The 25,846-nt window shown below is 32.4% G+C and overlaps 1 protein-coding gene across 2 annotated transcripts in view; it reads right to left on the bottom strand.

Moving 5' to 3' along the window:
- Positions 1-13,553: 13,553 nt before the first annotated feature.
- Positions 13,554-25,846, bottom strand: part of LOC9301258 (accelerated cell death 11) — a 64,546-nt gene continuing 52,253 nt past the window's right edge. The window contains exons 1-4 of one of the 2 annotated variants that reach the window (XM_021011544.1): positions 19,170-19,431; positions 18,815-18,987; positions 17,913-18,061; positions 13,554-13,832 (exon numbers count right to left, since the gene is read on the bottom strand). In XM_021011544.1, coding sequence (XP_020867203.1) covers positions 13,726-13,832; positions 17,913-18,061; positions 18,815-18,987; positions 19,170-19,340 — 600 coding nt within the window. In that variant the 5' untranslated portion in view covers positions 19,341-19,431 and the 3' untranslated portion in view covers positions 13,554-13,725. Of the gene's footprint in view, positions 13,833-17,912; positions 18,062-18,814; positions 18,988-19,169; positions 19,432-25,846 lie in introns of those variants that run through there. The other variant, XM_021011523.1, reaches the window with a different exon arrangement.

Consider the following 25,846-nt stretch of genomic DNA (forward strand, 5'->3'; position numbering starts at 1 on the left):
CTTAACTTATAAGAGAGAGAGATATAGGGAATAAGGGATAAGAGACAAAGCGTCTGGGTTTTGCTTAATATATACAGTAATTTAACTTTTTGTTTTGTTAACTTTTAGTTATAATTTAAACCACAGTCAACTTACTATTAATCAGGCTTAACTTTTTTTTTTTTTTTTTTTTGTGCACCAATCAGGCTTAACTTATAAGTTACAATATAGTTGCCAACATGTCTGTCTACATTATGAACCTAGGAAGTAGCGCCGGCCTCTACTGGTTTTATAATTTGCGGAAAAATTATTTCCGGATTTTCAGTCAACGAAATAGTATTCTGTATTTTTCGTGTGTGTATTATTTATGAAGTCTTTCAAATTTTTAAACGTTCACAAAACTTAACAATGTGTATTGTAAGTTTATATGAAAATTTGCAAAACAAATCTAAAAGTTTAGACATTTTTAGATTTTTCTTAAAGTTTCTGTTACCATCTACATGATACCGAAAACCAAAATTCATCAACAAGTGCTCACCATATCGGGATGAAGAGTCTAGGGGCGTTGCATTCAAAATCTTACAGAAATTAGTTTCTTAATAGAAATGGTATATTGATTAACTAGCAATATTAAAAACTTAAAGATCTAACCTGAATGAAAGGAAATTTCATTTAAGATTATAATATTCATCTATACTAGTATTTTTGTAACACTTTGGTGACGGGTGGATAAAAAGGCTTCTGGGTTAATCGGATATCCGACCCGTTTTTTAAATTCCTTCACAAAAAAATACTTGGATCGGGTTAAATAAAACCCAACTCATACACTGTGGAAGTCGAAACTAACACAATCAAGATTTGTCTAGGGTTTTATTTTAGGGATACAATGAGCGTGAATTCTCATAGAACAACAGAAACAATTGTAACCAAAGATGGTGTTCTTGATCTTATTGATGAAAAAGAATAGCTTTGATCGTACAAGAGTTTGATCGTAACAGAAAAAGGTGTTTGTGCTGTAAGAGCTTTGCGTAGTGTAAATTCTAGAGCGATATTGCCTGGCCTTCTTCGAGAGCCTTGAGTCTCTTTATATAGGGGTGATAAACCGCCTCTCCAGCGATATTCTCGGAAGATTTCCATTTATCTTGAAGTCGGCTTAGAGTATCGCGGATTAGGATAGTTTCCTTATTCTTCGGAGTTTTTTGGAAGATTTCCTGATTTGAGTTGATCCTTCGAGATTCTTCCTTATCATTTCCGGGTCTATCGGAAATGATCCTTCTTTTTCGGAAATGACGCCTTGCTTGGAAATGATACTTCTGAAGGCAAATGTTTTCAAAGTCCTTGCCTTGGGTGATGATGAAAACTTCGCCTCGGATAACTTGTGCAATCGGCTCGGAGAAAACAGAAGCGCGGCCCGGGCTTCCGAGGGAAATCGGCTCGGGCACACGGAAGTAGCCAGCTCGGGCGTCCTGGCACGAACCGGCTCGGGTACCCAGAGTGAACCGGCTCGGGCGCTCGAAGAGAGCCGGCTCGGGTTCACAAGCTTGCTGGCAGATCTCGAGCAGGCTACGGGAGTTCCCCGAAGCGACCGGTGTATTGACCCGAGGTGAATGGCACTTTGCACCGAGGTGAATGGCTTGCTTCCTCCGAAGTGGTTGGTACGCTTCCCCGAGGTGTCTTCAGAAGTTCCCTGAGGCGTCCAAATCCGGCTCGGTGCTAAGGGATGGAATCCGACCCCAACATACACCGGATATTCTATATTTAATAATTTAGATATTTAGAAGATTTGATTAAGATTTAGAATTATGATTCTCCTATCATCTTTGTTTGATTTGTTTTTAACTATTTTGAATCATCATATAATACATAAGTAAAAAATAAAATCAATTTTTTTCTTCTGCATATACTGTGATTCGAAATTTTAAAAACGGACATATATTATCCAATTGACGAAAATGTGTGTTCAACGTTCTACATCGATTAAAATATTTAGACAATGATTCAGAATTATATCATAAATAAGATCAACACTAATAAAATAAATGAGTTTTTTGGCGGAACGGGTTTTTGAATCAACAATAATAAAAATATTAAAATATCATTAATCCGCCGCTTCAATACGGATTAAATCCTCAATTTTTTAATATCACCAATATTAGACATATTAAATCAATCTCATTTAGAAAAGATTGTATAAAACAAAAAATTGTCATGTGGTATAATGTTACTTAATGACTATTGTAAACTATAAAATATAAATATCTTAAAAAATTATAAAATTTGCAAACTTTTATATATAATAAATAATCGTTAAATTTTAAAAATTACTACTTTTAGAAAACAAATCACGGGACGGGTTAAGAAGTTACAGGACGAGTTATATTTCGGAACTAAGTTATATGGTGGACGAGTTTGAATCAATATTTATAAAATTTTAAAATATCATTAACATGCCGCTTTAATACAGATTAAATCTTCAGTTTATTAAAATATAAATGTCTTAGAGAATGATATGATTTGTAAGCTTTTATATATAATAAATAATCATTAATTTTAAAATAAAAATAAATCACGGGACGGGTTAAGAAATTACGGAACGAGTTATATTTTGGAACAGGTTTATATGGCGGACAAATTTGAATCAATATTTATAAATATCATTAACATGCCTCTTTAATACGGGTTAAATCCTCAGTTTATTAACAATTGTCTCGTGGACTCGTGGTATACCGTTATTTAATAACAATTGTAAACTATAATATAAATAAATATTTTATAAGGAGATACAATTTACAAAATATTCTTATACTAACTTTAAAAATAAATCATCCTGCGGGTTAAAATCTAGTTCATTTGTTAAAAAAATAATCTTCATCCAATTTGTCAACTATTTATAACGTAACATAAACATAATTCTCTGTGTAAAAATAATTAACTACGTACATTAAAATATGAAATAATATGTCATGACTAACTTAAGAGTTTTTAAAAATAGATAACTACATCATGAACAATTGAACAGTCATTGTGTCTTCTAATAACTATTATGCGAATGTTAATAACTCAAATGAATTTGAAAGTTATGTAAATGTATGGCCAAAATAGACAATTATGGCAAACGACATTCATTTTTTAACTTTAATATATCGACATTTATTTTTGGAATTTGGAGGATGAAGTTCTGAAGATTCTCAACGCTTACAACAAACCTAAGAAAGCTAAGTGTGTTCTTACTTCTAATTCAGAAAAAGTTAAGTTTGCTCTTCCTTCTAAATTTGAGAAAGATACGTGTGATCTTTTTGAGAAACCTGATTTTGTGCTTAAAAATGATCAACCTTGTGACAAACTAATCCTTTCCAAGCCGTTGCAAGCGAGTAGTACTTTTTGTTTTTCACAGGTTCTTGAAGAAAAATCTCATGAAGAAGAATCACCTAATGAAACGCAAAGGTGTTTGCCTTTGATTAGTCACTTCGAGCAGCCACCCCACTTTGTGCCAAAATCAGTTCTTATGCCATTTCCTTGCGATTACCCAAGAAAGCACTGTAAGGAAATTGATTTGGTTAAAACTAAACCTAATTTGTTTATGTTGGTTTCTGCTCAAGATGAAAAATGTTTTGTTTTTGAAAATGTGAAGGAGTTTTGTGTTTCAAAATCTGTTTTTGATAAAATGATTCCAAATTTTGAAGCATTTACACTTGAAGAGTTCTTTAAGCAAAAAGGTTTTCTGTTTGATGACTTTCATGAATTTAACTCTTCTTTGAGAATTTCTTTGTGTAGCAATGCATTTGAGCTGTTTAAAAGTAAAGATGAATATGCAATGGTTAAAGCACTCTATGAATTGAAACATGTGCTTAAAAACGTGTCATGTGATTCAAATCCGTTCATTGAGCTTTGCAACCCAATTGTTAATGATCATATTCTTGAATTCTCTATTTCAAGTATAATGCATTTGTTCTGTCCCATGAGTGCTCAAAAAGGAACATGAGCTATGGAGAAGTATAAGTACTTAGGAGAAGTGACGTCAAGGAATATATAATAAATATTCTTAGTTGAGAATATATATATTTTTAGATTTTATTAAATATTTTTGTTTTAAAATTTTGCCAACATTTAAGGGAAGATCCGATTGAAGATTTCCGGGTCAAAATTGAAACAAAATTCGATCCGATTAGGATCCCTTAAAAGTGTTGCAAAAATGTATAGTAGATACCTCTGTGCAGATACATATTTCAACTAAGCAAAAATTTATATTTATTGCCTAATCTTACTATTTTGCGCAAAAACATACATATCCCGAAATGTCGTTAACATTCCGTCTATTATACCTTACGTGGATACCATGTAATTAATGATATTGTTTAAACTTTAATCAGAACACCTAAGATTTGAGATAAAACGATATTGTTTTGTTCTTACTTTATAAACGACGTTGTTTTGTTCTTACTATATAAACAACGTCGTTTTGCTCTGTGCCATCATTTATTTACTTCTCCTTTGTCTTCCTCTCTACTGGAATCACTATTTGGAGATTCTCTAAAGTGTAGGATTCTTTAATGGCTTGAGCAACTGAAATTCTAACATGAACAAGTTGATGATGTAATTGTAGAACTCTAGATTTCTGAAAATCTCCAGATTGTGGTTTCTGTTGAGAGGAAGAAGAAGAAGAAATAAACAAATGTTAGAGACGTCGTTTTGTCTCAAATTTTAGGTGTTTTGATTAAGATTTAATTGACATTAGCATCTACGTAAGCTACAGTAGGCATAATGCTAACCACATCTCGGGATATGCATGTTTTTGTACACAACGGAAAGATTAGGTAGTGCATTTAAATTTTTGCTTAGTTCGGTTATGTATCTGAAGAGATTTATAGTTAAGGTATGGATTGAACATATCTATTGAGTTGAGGTATGAAAAGCCGTTCTTCCGTTATTTTAATATAGATATTTTCTACATTTTTGTTCTACTTTAATGTCTGAAATCCGAGTCTTTCCTTACAATTTACAATAGTTTAAGGTAGATATTTGAATAAAACATTTAATTGGAATATATAAAAAGGTAGAGTTGTATACCTCTTTGTAAACAAATGAGCCTAGATAGCTCATACATCAACTTTGTACGGATCTTCTAAATTCAATATAATTTTAGTTTGATGGAAAAAAAACAAAATATATATGTTCGATAAATATAAAACATAGTATTTTTTAATCTTGAAATCGGTGTGAAATTCATATTTAGATGTAAGGAATAAAAAAAATTCTTTAAAAGAAAATTACAAGAAAAATGATAATTGTGTTGAATGACAAAGTAAATCTGTTAACTATAAGAAATTTTCTTATAATTGTGTTGGATGACACAAACCAAAGAATTGTATAAACTTTAGGTCATATATTTTAATTTTTATATTTCATAAGTTTTAGATTTATATATATATATATATATATATATTAATTTAGAAAAGAATAATTTTCAAATTGAAAGAGTCAATGCATTTAACACAGAAGAAATATTTATACATAAAATTAAGTACTTGAAATTTTGAAATATATATTTATGGTAAGTATATTCAATATTTATATTTTTTTGGTTGTTGGTTTTAGAATATTAAAATAAGGATAGTAGAATTAAAAATGTTTGGCAAAAAATAGTAGAATTAAATAAATAAAAATTAAAAGTTTGAGAAAATTTGTTGGCTTGCAATATCAGCAATAATGACTATTTTAATATATTGAGGATATTTATAAGTGTTTAATTTTTGGTTTTTGAATATTAAAAATATGGATAATAAAGTGCACAAGAAAAAAGAAGAATAGGAATATTAAAAGTGTTTGCCACGAAATATAGTAAAACTAGATCATCACTCGTACTACAATACGGGTTAAATTTTAGGGAGACTCACAAAAATGCCCCTTTTTCAATACCCCTTTTCAAAAATGCCCCATTTGGCTGTCCATTTTTAAAAATACCCCTTTTTATGTACAAAATGACTAAATTACCCTTCTTTTAATAAAAGATATTACAAATATATAAGGAAATATAACAAAATTAGGTCCACAAAATACAAAATATTTTTTGGCGGGAAAAGTGATCCCTCAATTTTTCCCGCCAAAACACTTGTAAAAACTTGTAAAACCTTTAAAATACCTTGTAAAATTTTCCCGTAAAATTTTTTCCCGCCAAAAAAGTTTTTTTGCGGGAAAAGTGATTCCGTAATTTTTTTGGCGTTAAATTTTTGGCGGGAAAATTTTTGGCGGGAAAAATTTACAAGGTATTTTAAAGGTTTTTTACAGGGTTTTTATATGGTTTTACAATGTATTTTAAAAGGTTTGACAACGTATTTGTAAGGTATTTATAAGATATTATAAGATTTTACAAGCTATTTTATAAGGTTTTACAAGTTATAAGATTTTACAAGTTTTTTATAAGGTTTTACAAGTTTTTTACAAGTTATAAATTCCTTATAAAACTTTATAAGTACCTTGTAAAACCTTTTAAAATACATTGTAAAACCTTACAAAACACTTGTAAATACTTCGTAAAACCTTTAAAATACCTTGTAAATTTTTCCCGCCAAAAAAAGTTCGCCAAAAAAATTGCGGAATCACTTTTCCCGCAAAAAAAATTTTTTGGCGGGAAAATTTTTTGGCGGGAAAATTTTACAAGGTATTTTAAAGGTTTTTTACAAGTGTTTTGGCGGGAAAATTGCGGGATCACTTTTCCCGCCAAAAAATATTTTGTATTTTGTGGACCTAATTTTGTTTCAAATAAGGGTAAAATGGTCATTAAAAATTAAAAGAGGGCAAACTTAAAAATGGACTCTCAAAGGGGGCATTTTTGAAAAGAGGTATTGAAAAAGGGGCATTTTTAACAATTTCTCTAAATTTTATTTTGTAAAAAATTATATATATTATACTTTAAAATAAAATTTTGATATATCATAGTAGTAAGTGAATTTTTTTTTTTGATATTAGAATAATTATATTTTCCTTTTTATATTATACTTAACTATGGATAATTTTTCCTAAGATATGAAAAAGAAAAAAATGTTATTTTTCAGTAATTAATATTGTTTGAAAAATGTGATTGCATATAATTCAATTAGATCAAAAATCGAAATATCATTAATAAGTTGTATCTAAAACGTAAATTATTTTGATTTAATTAAGGAAGTTAGATATTATTTTGAATTAATTTATGAATTTCTTTTATCAATTTGTAATTCTTTAGTTGTTGAAATAGAAATTTGTTTGAGCTAATTACGGAATTTAGCAATTATTCGCATAATAAAATATGTTATGAACATATTTTGGTATATAATAATACCAAATTCAATCCTTGCGTGGAGTCTATATTTTTATTTTAGAATCCCAATGAAAAATTACGTCCACAATCCATCATTCGTTATTTTTAAAATTGTTTTCAGAATCAAATTTTCAAATAGTTAGAGGTATCAAACCTTATTTAATATATCTCATCATATAATCTTAACATGTCTTTAGTGATAAGGATCACCTCTCCTCTTTATATGACTCGTAAAAAACAGAGACATAAAACTAATATCGTCGTTCATCCTCAATGCGATTATTAAGCCAAGCCATCATTAGCCAACGAATTTTCTTTTGGCTGAGAAACAAAGAGTTTGAATGATTCGAAACTACCAATGTAAAAATGATATTTTGGTCAACTCTCTGGATGGTCCATAAGAGAATATTCGTTTACTAGTATTAAATTACATTTATTTATTTCTAAATATTTTATATGTTTAGAACTAGATTATCGATAATAATTTGAACAGGTCTTAATCAATTTCTTTTATCAAGCTCTCACAGACTATTAACAAGTTAAGCATAATATAATACATGTTTTAAAAATTTTGATTATTCATATTTTTAATCATTTTTTTGTCCACCACACATTAACTTTAAAGACTACTCCATGATTGATAGCCCAATCTACAAATAATAGTTCACAAATGAAATTTCAGAAAATAATAATCTGGATGATCTAGCTAGACAATCCATTCTAGAAATCATTATTATTCATGTTTTAGCATTATAAAAATTACATCAAAATTGATAAATGAAGTATATAATTTGTACACAAATTGATAAATTAACTAAATGTACAAGAACAAATATAAATTGATAAACCAATTCTGTTGTCTTCATTATTTAAACCCATTGCGTTTTAAGACCATGTCGTCCACGGGAAAAAGGTTACTTAATTCCTGAAGGATTTGCAATTGGTAGATTAATAATTCGTCAACTATGGCTCACCAAAAAAAAAAATAATTCGTCAACTATCATCTCTGTACTTTAATTCTCCAAGTTAACGTAACGTTGATTGATATTTTACTTTAATTGATATTTTGGGATTAATAATTTGATAATCAATACGATATTAACGGATGAAATCAACGGCCAAGATGTTATATTAAAATCCAGATCTAGATATCGGGTCTAAATAACCTGCGTGTTTATCTGTTTCCCTTCAAAGATCTAAAGACCATTATACCTTAATCCAGTAACTCTAAAGATGTACTTCCCGGTTAAGAAATACATTTTCAATCAAACCATGCAACAGATTGATTTTCCATTATTTAGGGCTTTTTTTTTTTTTTAGGAAAATTGTTAAAAATACCCCTTTTGATGTGCCCCTTTTCAAAAATGCTCATTTTAGATGTCTATTTTCAAAAATGCTCCTTTTTAAATCTGAAATTTTTATAAAGTTTTATTAGGTTTATAAGGTACTTATGGATTGTAACTACTACTTGAAGACTCGATCCAAGTATTTATAAGGTTTTATAAGGTGTTTTTAAAGGTTTTACAAGTTATTTTAAAAGATTTTTAAGGTTTTTTTTTAAGGTTTTACAAAGGTTTTACAAGATATTTTAAAGGTTTTTAAAGGTATTTAAAATGCATTTATAAGGTATTTATAAAGTATTTATAAGATTTTAGATACATAGAAATGTAGTTTGTGTATGTTTTAATAATATTACATACATATTTGGGTAAATCTTATATTTTTAATAGCTTTTTTTATAAGGTTTTAAAAAAGGGGTATTTTTGAAAAGTGGCATTGAAAAAGTGGTATTTTTGCAAAAGCCCATTTTTTATATGTAATGCTAAATTAGATTCAAAAGAAAAATAGCGATTCTACAACTTCTGCAACGATTTTTGAAATATAGCTACTCAAAAGAAAAATTTATAACTCTCTAGCTTAAAGATCTTGATTCAAACCAGATTTGGAGGCCCTCGTCGTGTCTTCTATCTCTGCTAAGTTTGATCGCTGAAAGTTGGTTCCGAATGTGTCTATCTATCCACTTGATTAATTGAGTTGGAGTGTTGGGGACATTTCCATGTTTTCTGCCATTCCGCTCTCTCCAGATAGAGTGTACCGAGAGCAGACCCAAGATATTTTTTTATCCGGGTCAAATTGCTATAACATTATATCATTTAACCAAATTATGCTAAATTTAATTATACAAACCTTACGATTCTAACAAGAAATTTTAAATTTTAGGGAGGTCAGCTGACCCTCCTTTGATACACGTGGGTCCGCCTTGTAGTGTGTATCAGACTAAGAAGCCTTCTACACGTTTAGGCCAGTGACCCGAGACATCATTTATGATAGTTTGCCAATCTGTTGAGAACCTTGACTTTTCAACCAATGTCATTTAAAGTGTGTATTCTTTTTTTGTAAGGATTTAAAGTGTATCTACATATACATTTTTATAGTACTTTTTTGCTTTAATTCTTTTGGATCCGGGTTTGACCCGGGTTTTAGTCTATTCGGATCTTGGATTAGCAATTTAAGGGATGTTATCTTAATTTCAAACTAATAAATGAAGCCATGTTGTCTTAATATCTTTCATATTAATGACCCTAATAAATAGCCGATTTTAATGGAAAATCGTTTTCATATTTATGCTCATAATAAATGTCCAGATTTTAACAATATATATATATATATATTATGAAATTATAAAGAAAAAACGTATTTATTTTTTTAACAGTATATATATATATATATATATATATATATTATGTTAATAAATTTGTTTAATATTTTAATAATAAGCTATGTCATTTTTCTTTTACAATAACAGATTAAATATAGGCAATTGCCCATTTAAATTGTAATAAATTTAAAATCAAAATAACAATCTATATATATATTTTTGCAGGGGTTTTTTTGCTTTTAATAATTTGGATCCGGGTTTTACTCGGTTTTACTATATCCGGATCTTGGATAAGACATTTAAGGAAATCTAAAAAAAACCGTCATTAATGTAGATAATTACACATATATTTCGGTATAAGCATATTCCAAAAATCTCTCCTAAATCAAAAATGTTACGTTCAAAAATTGTTGCCAAAAATCTCTACCATTGGCTGTCATCCCAACTAATTACTCATAATTATCTTTCCTATATTTCTTTTTTTTTTCGAGATTTGCAAGAAAATTACTCAATTCCAAAAATAAAAGATTTTGAAGATATTGTTACTTGATCAGTAAGATTTTAGGAACTCACTCACCCAAAACCCTATAGTATTCTCAAAACATTATAAATACCTTTCATTAGTCTAATAAAAACTCACCAGTTTTACAGAAAATGTGAAATCGCAGACGTGATGCAATCTGTACGGACTCCGGGAAGAGCTAGGAGACAGTGGTGAACCGGGATCTAAACCTCGCCGACGATGTGAAGATGGTGACGAGGAGGAGATCGTAATTCTTTAGGTTTCGATTGGCAAAACAAGACGATCGGCGATCCAAAGCTCCACCGCCTGAAACGCAACATCGAATTGATCACACCGAATATCTTCAGATTTCGGATATGCTTTTCCGGTGGTAGCTTCAAAATACACGCCGAGAACTCCTTGATACGCTACACGGAGAGTAGATCCATGCGTTTTGCTGTAGCTTTGAAGAAACAAGGCTCAGATCGACGGAGCCGTTACTGTGACCGTTAACGACGGAGTTTGAACTTTCCGTTTCTAAGTTTTTCATTTTGGGTATATGAGAGAGTTGAATAAAAACAATTTGGGCTCTGTAGGTCTTTACAAAATTGGTAGACATGATTCTTTGTTATTGGGTTCTAATACTCTATGTGTTTATTTTTTCATTATGTGAACTAATGAAAGTTGCATACTTAATTTTTTTTTCAAGGCAGTTCTAAACATATTATTTTTAATATTTGTGATTATATAACAATAATAGGTTAGTGTTAATTACATGGATCATTAAGGTTTGAATAGTGATAAAATAATTAGAAAATACAAATAAAATAACAAGGCCGGTGCAAAACTATTAATTAAGACCTTAATTATCGGATCAGTTCAAGCTTTAACCCATGTCTTTTTCTGAAATTGCTAAAAATAAGTAATGTTCTCAAATAAATTCAAATATCAAATCTTCATAAATACATTAAATACGTAAGATTTAAAATTATGGAGAAATCTTTTCTAATTAAATTCAAAAATTAATAATTCAAAAATTTCTAATTGATATATTTAAATTTTTTGGCTTGTGTTTGCCCATTTAGCTATGGTTTTTGAGTTTTTATAAAATAGTTTTAAATATTACGGGACGAATTGAATGACACGGGTTTGGTTAGGATTGATATTAATATAAATTTAAAATATCACTAATACATCGCAATAACACATATTAAATCCTCATTTTATTATTTAAAATTTAGCATACGGTATACCGCGAGTAAAATCAGTATAAGACGGGTTAAATCAGCATCTTATTCAAAATCATACAATTGAATCTATTGTTTTTATACTACGTCTATCTATAAAATTTCAATTTTTGTAATAAAATTTCGTCTCACGGTGTATTATACATTTAAATTAAACAAAATAATAGTATATATCTATAGATTATCTTAAAACAAAATTTAATAAAATTTTCTAATAAAAATATAGACCCGCGGTGTACCGCGGATTAACATCTAGTTCTTAGAACATACTAATAGTACAACTATATTGTAATGAGACACACAAAATATAAAAATATAAAAATTATAAAAATTCTAGTTGTACTATTAGTATGTTCCAATCAAATAATTCAAACCACACAATTACATCTTCAGATAAACAAATCGAATAAGAATTTAAATTGCAAAACAAAGAAAAAGAAGAAAATAAAACCATATGATTTCTTCCATGTATGTTCGAACTCCGTATATAGCAGCAATGTAGAGAAGTTGTGTTGCCGAAAGTAATTATTAGAAAGGGTTTTGTGCAAAAACAAATTCTCCAACTCGTCAGTTCTTGCAACTTTATCTTCTACTTAAAAAAAAAATGCAAATTAAATATACGTATTTAAAAATAATACGCAATATAACCATTTTTCGTTGCTATCCAGTTTGTAAAATTTTGATGGATAATATGTTAAATCGAAGCTCTCGCGACGAGGAGTTCAATTCTACCTTTAGAATTTTAAAAATCTAATGTATGTCACCATAACACCGTTTACAATCTACGTATAAGGGTTATATTGCATATTATTTATGACTTCGTATGATTAATCTACATTTTTTTGGAGGTGAAGGGTAAAGTTACAAAAACTGGCGAGTTTGAGGGTTTATAAGATGTTATACTGGCATTTTTAGGATTCATATTATAAGATGTTTTGCAAGTTTCTATGCAAATTTAAATGCATTTGATCATTTATATTCTGCATTATTTTTTTTATGATTGCTGAGATTTGTTTTTATTAAATATAAATCATATTTTTAAAAAGAAAAATAAACTACCTAAATATGTGTATTTTTACCTTAAACATCTGATATTTTGAAACGGAAATACTAAATTAGCCGCCTTAGCCCTTGCGATAATTTAAGTATATGTAATTAAAAATATATAAAAGTTTACAAAGGCTTTGCTTCGTACATAAAGCACTCAATCTCTTATATACGTATGTCATGCAAATCTAAAACGTGTTTAAAAATTACTTGCATGCATAAATATTGTTTTCTTTTTATTATATACACACTGAATTGGTGGAAGAACTAAATAGAATTTATATAAGCCGATATTAACAAGAACAATGGACCATGCTCCAAAAAAAAACCATATACCAATAAGGAAGCCATAGTTGATAGCTTTGTTCATGGACCATGCGCCAATTCCGAGAACAATGGCGTACATACAAAAGTTCAGAACTAAAAGAAAAGAGGCCACCGGTTTCATAGCGCGTTGGATGCAGAGTCTGAGCGAGTGGTGCAAGATGCGCTTGATCAGGTGATGGTGACCCGGACAAAGATTGTGGTGGCTCACCGACTCACTACAATTAAGAATGCGGATGTGATCGCGGTTGTGAAGAACAACGGTGTGATCGCGGAGAGTTGAAGATATGAGACGTTAATGGAGATTTCAGGTGGTGCTTATGCATCACTTGTAGCTTTTTATATGAGTGCAAACTGAGACAAACTGTTTTTGTTGTCTTTGTAATCATAGAGTCTAAAATTCTAGTGCTTAAATATATTTATGTTAAAATATATTTGATAGTTTTGTCAATCGATTTTCTTTTAAAGAGATTTGCTGTCTTTTTTTTGTCCTGTAAATCTTTGAAATAAAGAAATATATAGCAATTCATTTTTAGAAAGTTCAAAACGTACCAAAGCGGTTCATGTCGAGCCGGACCACTGTAGTCTTATTACATAGATTGATAAAAAAGACTAGTAAAGAAAGAGTAATATGGAAAATTGGCCAAGGCCATGTAAATTTTTAGGATCTTCACCAATCGATGCCAAGATTCTTGGAGAGGAAGAGGTAATCAAGATATGCGATTGCTGTTGCGGATGCAGAAACATAGCTTTGAATATGTATCTCGGCCGTTTCCTCTGCAAAACATTCAGAAGAAATGAAATAATGTATAGTCAATAGCCTTCCAAAATATATCGAAGAATAAATAGATATCGGAACAGACGTTCTAATGCTTGTAATCAGATTGTCTACGACCACAATTGTGTTTCAAACGCCAATTTTTATGTTTACATATGAAAAATGTTTCAATTTTAAGTTGGAAGCCAACTCAAAATGTTTCAACATTGTAAAAGGTTCTATTACACCGTTTGAATTGTAACGCTTTTGAATATATAAGTTTACGAAGATTATCGTTGTCTATTGTTTATATAACTAGAAAAGACCCACACGATGCGTGGAAATAGTTTGAATATATTTTATCGTAAGAAAACTAAATTAGTTTAACCTAAAAACTTATTATAACCTGTATTATAAAGAAAATATTAACAAAAAAAGCTTCCAAATTATTCATTAAAAGTATTAGTAAACAAATCTTCCAATTTATTTCTTCTCTACAATGACTTAAAAAGTTGTAATTTACATGTTTAAATAAATCATATGATTTGACAAAACATCATCAATATATTTGAAAGACTTTTGAATTAACATTTTCGAGGGAGATTGGAAAAATAATGAGAGGGCTTTGTGTAAAAACAAAAAAGACGGTGGACAAGAAGTGAAAAAATTGGTGAGTTGAGATAAACAAAACAGTACCACAAATAGAATTTATACCACAATTATAGAAAACAAAACAGTACTCTTAAATCCTAGTAACTAAATAAAATTAACAAATAATTTATTATTATTTTTGCCAAATTTGTAATAAATTGTAAATTAATGTAGTGAATTTTTTTGTAACTTATGTGTATCTATAGAGGGTAACAAAATTTTGAATTAAAGTACTACAAAATAATGTTGGATTATATAAAGCTAAGAAAATGTAAAGACAATACATTAGTGGTAAATTTTAATAGAAACATAATGATTTAAGATATTATGAAAAATATTTAATCGATATTTTACGAAAAATTGTCAAGTAGTATCATTACAATACATGGATGTTACGTTAAATTATCATTTATATCTCTTGCATCCATTTTGATAATTTGATTTATTAATAATTCATGTAATAGTTAGTTCACATAGCTATTAGTCTTTTAAATTAGAAAGAAAATTATAAGCATGCGTAGTCATAATTATAAACGGTAGTATTCATAAGTGTTTTAAAATTGAATTTGTAAGAGCTTATTCAATATTGTCTTTATCCCTTATGTTACATGTTTACTTTAAAATAATGAAAATTTAGGTATATAAAATTTTAAAATATATAAAATGTCGAAATAGTTATTTAAAATGTAGGCAACTTAAACATCATTATGAGGTCATTTATACAATTAATGCTCGATTAATAAGAAATCATTTATTAATAATAGGCTGTAAGGATGCTCAATATTTATTTGAAAGTGAAAATAGAAACAAAATAAGAAAAATATGACACATATCACTTAAAACAAATATTAGAACGTCTTATATATGTTAATTCTCAATTTTATAAATGATAGTAAAATGGAAAATATATATAAGATGTGAGAGTAATTATTGAAAATTGCTAAGTTGAAGATTGTTAAATTTTTTTTTTGAATATATACCGCTTAATCAGAAAATTAATTTTTCATGATAATTTATTTTAACGGAAGAAAACAAAAATGGCTCACGTTGGCAAAACAAAAGAGCATTTTGTATATGTGTAGAATATCTTTCGAAAATATTTTTTATATGAGATTTAAAATTGTATTTAGTGATTTTGAAAACTTGTCACCTATTTAGAATTGTTAGCTAAACAAAATTCATCATCATATAGAAATATTTTCAACAATATAGTCTGCATACACAAAACATATATATATATATATATATATATATATTACACAGCAAATCTTACCATTATAAACGTAATAACATATGACATTATGGATTGAAATATACTTAGAAAATGACATAAAAAACAAAAGAAAAAAAATAACACCATCAATTATATTAAAAGTGATGTATAGGATATACAAATTGATTTCATAAGAAAATTTAATGGTAAGTAATTTACCTTAAAAGGATGAGGACTTCTATTTTTTCATGAAATACATAACAAATAAAAACTATAGATAACCAAAAAAATATAATGACCTCACATGAAGGTTCAAAATCAAATTTGAGACAAATTGAACATAAGAAACTCCATGAAAAGACAAATACAAAAACATAAGAAACTACCAAATGTAATGATCTCATAAAAACTTGAACAAATTGAAACATAAAAAAAAAAAAACTATAAGATATAAATACAAAAAGGCATAAGAAACCACAAAGAGTTATATGATCTCACACATGAATTTGATGTCAATTAGGTTCACTCTAGAATAAATGGTGGTAAGAGCTACTAAGCATAATTCGATTAAGCGAAAATATTAGTGAAGGAAAAAGGATTAGAAACCAATAAAATTAAATTTAAAGCATCAAATTAAAGGAAGAGATATCACTTAAAAAACAAAAAAAAAAAAGCTACCCTCAAAACCTCTTGTATTTTGGTTTTTGATGGATTTTGGGTCTCTCATGTTGAGATTTAAGATTGGAACCAGGGGAAAGGCTCTCAAAGGCAGTCGGCCCGGAATGCCTCGTTAGTCTTTCTAATTGTGCTATTCTTATAATGATGAAATAAATTATTGTAAATTAGTATTTAAATGTAACCTCCACCATGAGAAAATACATTAATTATTTAAAAAATAAATTATGGGAGTTACAATAATATTTAATAGTGTGTTTGAATGTCATTGAATAGAGAAAAAATTTAATACACAATTTATATGATTTAGGTTACAATTTAGTATTAAAAATTGGATTAATGTATATGATTAAATGTATTATATTTGTGGTTTAATAAGATATAGATAAAGTCAATTGTATTAATGTATTCATTATCTTTTAATAAAAATTCAATTCTCATGAGATTACTAATTATTTAAAGTATTGATAAACTATATTAATTAATAGGAGAAAATTTATTCACGTTATTCTTATTAGAATAACATTGCAAAAAATGTAATAATCATGTCATGCAAATTATGTATATTAAAGTGAAGAGATACAACATAAAATAACCATAGGGAAATATGCTATATGTAAGAAATAAAATTAAATTAAAAATATAACATCTTATCGCATATACTTAAACTATTTTATCGCCAAATAATTTGATCTTTAATTTTTTACTATAAATTATGTGGAAAAAACAAAGATAAAATGTAGGAAAATATCGCTTTATTCAAAATCCCTTTATTCAAAAATATCATTTAATTAATTTATCATCAAATAATTTTGATTTTATTTTATAATTTGATTTGAAGACTATTGTGGTTATTATTCTCAAAAATCAATTAAACAGATTTATTGCACTCAAATTAAAAAAATAAACAGAAAATGACATGTGTCAAAAGAGTAGAGTGCCAAATGTCACATTCTTAGAGCTTGTTTTGAAAAAACCTTGTCATATTATATAAGATAAAGTTAAACATAGATGTTTTACACCAGTATTACTTCTTAAAAGTTTACGGAAAGAATTCTATAAACTCACTAATTGATTACTGGTTCTTTTGAAGAAAAACACTAACAAGAAACACAAAAATAAACAAAATCTAATGTTGTTTTAACTCTATTTTAGTATTGTTCTTCCTTTTTTTTTTTTTTCTCTCTCTTTGGTCTTGTTGTGGTAGTTTTTCTCTTATGTTGAGTCTCATTTAGTTTCCTAGGTGTCTCTAGAAGTCCTAGGCTACTCTCTTGTGTTTTTTTGTGTGTTTAGCATGCTTTCAGGTCACTCGGAGGCTAGGAGATGCACTTGGAGATTTTGGAACTTGCTTAGTCTTATTATTTGTTTTTAGTCATTTTAATCATTTATGCTTTCATTGCTTATATTTATGTTGTCCATTGGTTAGACTGGTAAAACCCTTTTGTTTTAGCTTAAATAAAAAAATTCGTATAGTTAGTGTGCTAATCCTATTTTCTTGTGCATTTGATCTTAGTTACTAAAAGAAAAATAAAAGAAAGTAACAACAAGTTAATTAACTCACCAGTTTCATTGAACATTCGAAATAGTTCAGCCTTTGAGAGAAGAGAGCCAAATCCTGTAGAAGCAGCTAGCTGAATAGCCCACCCATGGTGCGGACCAAACACCTGATTGTAAGCTTTATATGCTGCATCCTTTAGGGGGCTATCAGCTCTACAAATCATATTCAAACACATTTAAAATCTTTTGATATTGACCCAAAAAGAATAGTTACAACAAGTACTCAGCTAGCTAGCATGGAATTATTGCAACACATTTATATTGTGTTAATATATAGGGGCATAACCAAGTGACGGTAGTTCAATGGTTATGGCTTATTCGTCTATAACAGTAATCGTTTTCCACTGGATGCACATTCTTTTTTACCACTACGGATCGACTAATCCTATAGGAGCACACCTGCATATCATCTTAAACATCTAGAATAGTGAGAGGCGAGCCCAATGCCATACTAGTGAGAGCGCATAAACCCCAAACAAGCCCAAAGTCCATTAACCCATAAGCATCATTTTAATAAGCGAATGCGAATTTACGCCTTAAGACTTATGTTTATTAGGGATAAGAGATATAGACCATCCACTAATTGCTAATTGATTTTGAGTTGGAAGTTCATATTCTAATAATGTTGTTTTCCTACCATCCGGCCACCATCCTGAGGTAGGAAAATATGTTCCTAACTGATAGGGCTCGAACCTAGGGCCCCCAAGCACAAAGGAACCACTAGACCACGAGCCTCTCAACACCAGTACAGAATTCTCATGGTGAGTATAGATTTCAAAGATTAGTTTAGAATTTCAGTTACAAAAATGAAATATATAAAAACTTGGAATGACACATATGGAAGATGGCAAGGCTCGATTAAAGATGTCGCAAAACTCACAAATGAGAGTCTAGAGGAACACTTACTCAGTGGCTAATAACTCTTCACATAGAACCCTTATCATTTCTAGTCCACGCTTTACCCTCAAAAGGTTTCTTGTATGACTACCAACTTTCCTAACACATTTTGCCTCAATATCTCTATCAACCATTGCCTCTAACGTCAATGTTGAGGGTGATGCCTTGGCAAGATCATTAACCTAAACAAAGATTTTATTTCAATATTTTCAGCCAGTTAGTGGGAACACAATGAACAATTCGTAAAGAAAAGACACGAAGAAAAAAAAAGAATCTAACATTTCTATACAGAAATTTATATTCTGTATAACAATGTCTTCAATATATTTCATGAATACTACTCTCGGCGCCAGAACATATATACCTTGGAAACATAGTCATTCTCGGCAAACTTGAAGGCAGGTTTAAGGACGGTAAATATGAGAAAGAAGCGAGAGCAAGCGTGAGAAAACAGCTTCACAGGCACGTCCGAATTTGGCGTATTCACAATGACCGCTAGTTCCCCGAATGCGTCTGCGATTTCCTTGAACTTCATCGCTAATGGCTCCTCTCTCCCACTCTCTCTGTCTCTAATTTGGTTTCTTCTATATATGGGCTGTAAATGGTAACATGTATTTGTGGAATTCTTGAGTAATTCATGTGGAAAAAAAAACATGTTTCATCATTTGTATCTGTGGAATTTTTGTGAAATTTTTGATATTTTATTATAGTAGTCCCACTTTATTCTTTGATTTATTGAATTAATCAAAACTTTAACAAATAGAAAACAAGCAAATGTTACGAGAGGGAATCATACAACAAATATGACAATGTGTGATGCTTTTCAATTTTGATACGTTTCATCATTTGTGGAAAAAATACATGTTTCATCATTTGTATTTGTGGAATTTTTGTGGAATTTTTTTTATCTTTTATCTTAGTGGTCTCACTTTATTCTTTGATTTATTGAATTAATCAAACTTTTAACAAATAGAAAACAAGCAAATAATATGAGGGGGAATCAAACAACAAATACGTATGACAATATGTGATGCATTTCATTAGTAAATTTTGATACGTTTCATCATTTGTGGAAATAAATTACATGTTTCATCATTTTTATTTTGTGGAATTTTTGATCTTTTATCATAGTGGTCCCACTTTATTCTTTGATTTATTGAATTAATCAAAACCTTTAACAAATAGAAAACAAGCAAATAATATGAGAGGGAATCAAACAACAAATATGACAATATGTGATGCATTTCATTAGTAAATTTTGATACGCTTTTTTTGAATAATGTATTTTGAAGTCTGTTTTCAGGAACTAATAATTTTTAATATTTTTGATATTTTTTATTTTATTTTATTTTATTTTGTGGATAATCTTGGATGTTCGAGTATTTGGTTCGATTTCAATTATGTAATTTTTGGTTTTGGATATTTTAGTTCTCGAGTTAAGTATATATACATTCGGTTATTTTAGAATTTCGGATAACATTTGGTTCGGTTCCGAATATTTCGGAGCATTTCGGTTTTTTGAATGAAGAACAAAAAAAATTTCGAATATTTTTTAGTTCCGGTTCTTACCCAAACAACATTTCGAATATTTTTGAGAAACTTTAAGATACTTTTAGTGTATTGTATTTTTTGGTTATTTGGACTTTTTATTATTCAGTATAAAACTAACTAATGTTTTAGATATATAATTGTATTTCGGTTTTATTGAGGTATCCAAAATATTTTGGTTCCGATTCTTTCGGGAATGAAGTTTAATATCCATTTGTTTTCTTTGTCAGTCTCGGTTTGGTTTTGGCGAAATATTTCTCTAGCTAATAATTTTAGAAGTTTAGTCTATTAGATTTTTTAAATATTCAGCCATATTCAACAGTTACCATTTGAACTTTAAATTATTCAGTCAGATCCCGCAGAAAAACACAAATATATTCAGCCAGTATCAGCAATTCAGTTAGATTTAATCAGATTCCTCGGTTACCATTTAAACCCATGATTTTTCATATGATATGAGAGAAACCTTAAAAGTGCCAACTTGCCAATAATAGTTTTATAGTTTTTATTTTGTCAATAGCATATTCTGTGGCCGACAACGATAAGACAACACCATCAAACAATCAGACTTTTTTTTTTTTTTTCTCAAACACCACTTCTATTAAGATATCGGAAAGAGACTCTCCGCTAGGGAGAGCCAATCAGGAACCGACGAACTTACATGGGAAAATAGACTATTCCTAACCCAAGCTTTTTTAGCTAAACAATCTGCTCGAGTATTAAAACTTCGAGGAACAAATCTAATGCTAAACGACGGAAAAAAACAAACGAGTGATCGGAAAGAGACCATTTCTGTTGCGAAAGATGGCCAAGCGTCTTGGTTGTCTAGGATAGATATCATGTCCGAGCAATCTTGGTTGTAACAGACTGAAAACATAAGAAAAAGTTTAAATATATTAAACCCAATGGACTCGAAACTTCAGCTCTCAACTTCATCGTCTAACAGGTAGCAGGCAGTAGTAGCATAGTGTGGTTAGTAGCAATTTCTCAAATTTTTCTTATGCAACTTGACAGAAATTTACTATATGTTGACTTTGGTCACTCAATACTAGTCTTTGTTTTAGTTATCTTTATACTTTTTTGACCGATGCGGTTCCCCAAGTCTTCTTCACGCGTTAATCGTTAATTCTTATCTTTAGATTTTTGATTACTTTGGTTTGTTTTCTACTTCTTCTGTTCTTTGGTCTTTGTGAAATGTTATATCAGTAAGGAGACATTTTTTTGAGTGTGTGTGTTAAAATGAGCTAATAGCCTAAACAACGTCAAAGATAGTCTGGTTTTGTAGCTAAATTTGTGAAAGATAATCTATTTTATCGATTTATGTCATTTTTTACACTGGTCCCAATTGTTGACCGGAATTTTTTTTTATTTATAAAGTTATTAGTTTATTGAGTATTAATTTATAGAGGTTTTACTGTATTATTGAATAACATGATTTGCTTAGTCTTGGCTCTGAATTTGCAAAACTTTTGTAACAGACTGAAAACATAAGAAAAAGTTGAAATATATTAAGGGAGAATAACTAGAATGACCCTTATATGGGGATTAATAACTTTTTTTTTTTTTTTTCCGCAAACACCATTTATATTAAGATATCGGAAAGAGACTCTCCGCTAGGGAGAGCCAATCAGGAACCGACGAGCTTACATGGGAAAAGAGACTGTTTCGAGATCGAGCATGTTTAGCTAGACAATCTGCTCGAGTATTAGAACTACGAGGAAGGAATCTAATACTAAAAGAAGGGAAAAAACAAATGAGTGACCGGAAAGATGCCATTTCTGCTGCGAAGGATGGCCAAGCGTCTTGGTTGTCAAGGAGGGATATCAAGTCCGAACAATCGGATGCGAAGGCGCAAGTAGTAATGCCTAGCGAGATCAGACAATCCATCGCCCAAAGCAGAGAATCAATCTCCGCATGGAGTGGTGAGAGACTTCGTCTTGAACTCTTTAAGCCAAGTTGGAGAATATGGTATTGGTCGACTAAAACCCAACCATGTCCACTTAGGGAGTCCTCCAAATGCCATGAGGCATCCGTCTGACATTCTGAGATCCGGGAAAGGGACGAGTGGAGTAAAACCGAACCGGCGAGAGGCTCAGGCTCTTCCGCTTCTTTCGTGTTTGCTTTCTTCCAAACAGAGGCTTCTTGTAAGGCCAGAGCCAAAGTCTCCTGAGGAGGTTCTTTAAAATTTTCAAAGCAGAATCTGTTACGACTTTTCCAGATATACCATAATATCCATGGAAAGAGTTCCAGAGTATCCTCTTCTATTCCGAATTCTTTCCCACGCCAGAAAAGAAAGTCGAAATTATAGAAGAGGGAACTTCTGGGAAAAAGATGCCCTGAGGTAGGAATGGGTGATAAGGCCCAAATTTGCCTCGAAGGCGGACAGTCAAAGAGCAGATGGTTTATAGATTCTTCAGGACCCCCACAACGAGGGCATCCTTTCTCATTGCCAATATGGCGTTAGGATAATCTCTGGAATGTGGCTAGACATCCTGAGACACATTGCCACGCGAAATGCATAAGCTTTGTTGGGGTCGGTTTCCACCCTTTGGCGCCGAGCCAGGCTTAGAACACTTCGGGAGTCTTTCAGAGATCACCTCGGGGTATCGCGTCATTCACTTCGGGATATCTGTCTAATCGATTTAGTATACCCGAGCCCATCGCCTCGGGGATACTTAAACAAAACGACGAAGGAACCCGAGCTCAATCGCCTCGGGGGCACCCGAGCCCATCGCCTCGGGGATACTTAGACAACGACGAAGGCACCCGAGCTCAATTGCCTCGGGGGAAACCCGAGCCCATCGCCTCGGGGATACTTAGACAAGACGACGCAGGCACCCGAGCCCATCGCCTCGGGGATACTTAGACAAGACGACGCAGGCACCCGAGCCCAATTGCCTCGGGGGTACCCGAGCCTGGCCGCCTCGGAAGTTTCTAAGCCCATCACCTCGGGGACACCCGAAGAAGCCACCTTTGAATACCCGAGCCAGTCCTTCGTGTGTACCCGAGCCGGTTGCACAAGATCCCCGAGGCGAAGTCTTCATCATCGCCCGAAGCAAGGACTTAGTAAATATTCTTCTCTAAAGGTATCATTTCCAAGCACATTGTCATTTCCGAAAAAGAAGGATCATTTCCGATAAACTCGGAAATGATAAGGAAAAAGCGCGAAGGATCAACTCAAATCAGGAAATCTTCCGAAAACTCCGAAGAATAAGGAAATTGTCCTAATCCGCGATATTCTAGCCGACTTCAAGATAAATGGAAATCTTCCGAGAATATCGCTGGAGAGGCGGTTAATTATCCCTATATAAAGAGAGACTCAAGGCTCAAACGAGGGGCAAGCAATATCGCTCTAGAAATTACTCTACGCAAAACTCTCACAGCACAAACACTTTTTTCTTTTACGATCAAACTCTTGTACGATCAAAGTCACCTTTTCATTAATAATATCAAGAACACCATCTTTGGTATCAATCGTTTCTGTTGTTCTTTGAGAATTCACGATTATCGTATCCCTAAAATAAAACCCTAGACAAATCTTGATTGTGTGAGTTTCGACTTCCACAGTTTGGCGCCGTCTGTGGGGATACTTTAGAATTCTCTTACCCTAAGACGCAGAACTCGATTGCTGAAAAGCACGATGACCGAAGACGGTCGTCAGACGCCACCAGCTGGAGGAGGAATCCCGAACCCTCCGAACCCTCAGAACCCTCAACCCGCCGATCCGACGATCCTAGCGACTCTAGCCGAACTGAAAGATCTGATGGTTAAATTCCAGAAGAAAACTGACGACCAAGAAAAAGCCAACCAAACCTTGGCGCAGCGAGTCGATGAGATCGCGACACGCGGGCAACAAAAAACCACACGTTTCCAAACTCGGCCACCACGAGCTCGGAGGGACTTGCCTGGCATCAACCCAACGAGACTCACGTTCGCGACACCAACCGGCAACACCAGAGTCGCAACCCGAGCCGACCCTGTCAGGCGCGAGGACCAGGATGATCCCACCGAGCCGGACGCAGTTGACTTGACAGACGAGCCAGATCTTCAGGATGAGCGTACCCGAGCCGGAGCTAATTCCGCCGAGCGAACAGACCTTACTGATGACGAAGAAACTGAAGAAAACATAAGGTGGGCCGAAGAATCCGAAAGAGAAGACGAGCTAAGCAAGATCCGAGCCTCCCTAGCCAAGGCGGAAGCTGACATGAAGCTCGTCAAAACCCAGATACATAGCGTCTCATCCTCCGCGCCGAACATCGACCAAATTTTGGAAGAATCTCGGAATACGCCTTTCACCAAAAGAATTTCTGAGACGACGATGTCCAACCTGGGAAAGTTCAGAATCGACTCCTACAACGGATCAACCGACCCAAAGTGCCACATTAAATCGTTCGTGATATCTGTGGCCCGAGCCAGGTTCAAGCCCGGAGAAAAGGACGCGGGTCTGTGCTTACTGTTCGTGGAACACCTCAAAGGACCCGCATTAGAGTGGTTTTCAAGATTGGAGCGAAACTCGATTGATAGTTTCGACGAGCTGTCGACATTGTTCCTCAAACAATACTCCGTGCTCATCGACCCCGGAACTTCCGACGCGGATCTATGGTCCTTATCTCAACAGCCCACCGAGCCATTAAGGGATTTCCTCAAGACCTTCAAATCGACGCTAGCCAAGGTTGAAGGAATTACAGATGTAGCAGCTCTCTCGGCTTTGAAAAAAGCTCTCTGGTACAAGTCAGAATTCAGGAAAGAGTTGAACCTGTCTAAACCAACAACAATTCGTGACGCGCTGCATCGAGCCTCGGATTTCGTCGCCCACGAAGAAGAAATGGCGTTACTAGCAAAGAGGCACGAGCCGACGAAACAGGCGTCCCGAGCCGAGAAAACCGAGAAAACTGAGAAAGCCCAAGCGGCACCGCCAATCCAGAAGAAGACGCGTGAAGGCAGCACATATACGCATCACGGAGGGCGCAATTTCTCAGGATACCATAGCTACCAAATCGACACACCCCGAGGCCGTGGCCGCGGCAGAGGCCGAGGCCGTGGGCGGGGAAGAGAGTCCTTCACCTGGACAAGGGATCAGCCACCAAACAATGATCAAGAATATTGCGAACACCACAAAATTTTCGGCCATCATACCTCGAGATGCCGAAGCCTCGGAGCCAAGTTAGCAACCAAATTCCTAGCTGGAGAGCTCGGGACAAACGTTACTCTTAAGGACCTCGAGCCGGAACCGGAGGCCGAGCAGACCAACCCAGGAAGAGACCCCGAACCGAGGAACCAGGAGTCTCAGAAAAGAACCCGGGGATCGGAAGACGAAGACCGAGATGGTACGCGGCAGAAGGTTTTTACCATAATGGGTGGATCGCCATACTGTCCTGACACTGTAGCGGCAATCAAAGCTTATCAACGCCGAGCCGAGACACCTAGCAACTGGACAAGACCCTTCGATCGACCTAACGACGTGATCACATTCGAAGAGAGCGAGACAAACGG

The sequence above is a fragment of the Arabidopsis lyrata genome (genome assembly GCF_000004255.2).
Source record: "Arabidopsis lyrata subsp. lyrata unplaced genomic scaffold ARALYscaffold_8, whole genome shotgun sequence".
NCBI lineage: Eukaryota > Viridiplantae > Streptophyta > Magnoliopsida > Brassicales > Brassicaceae > Arabidopsis > Arabidopsis lyrata.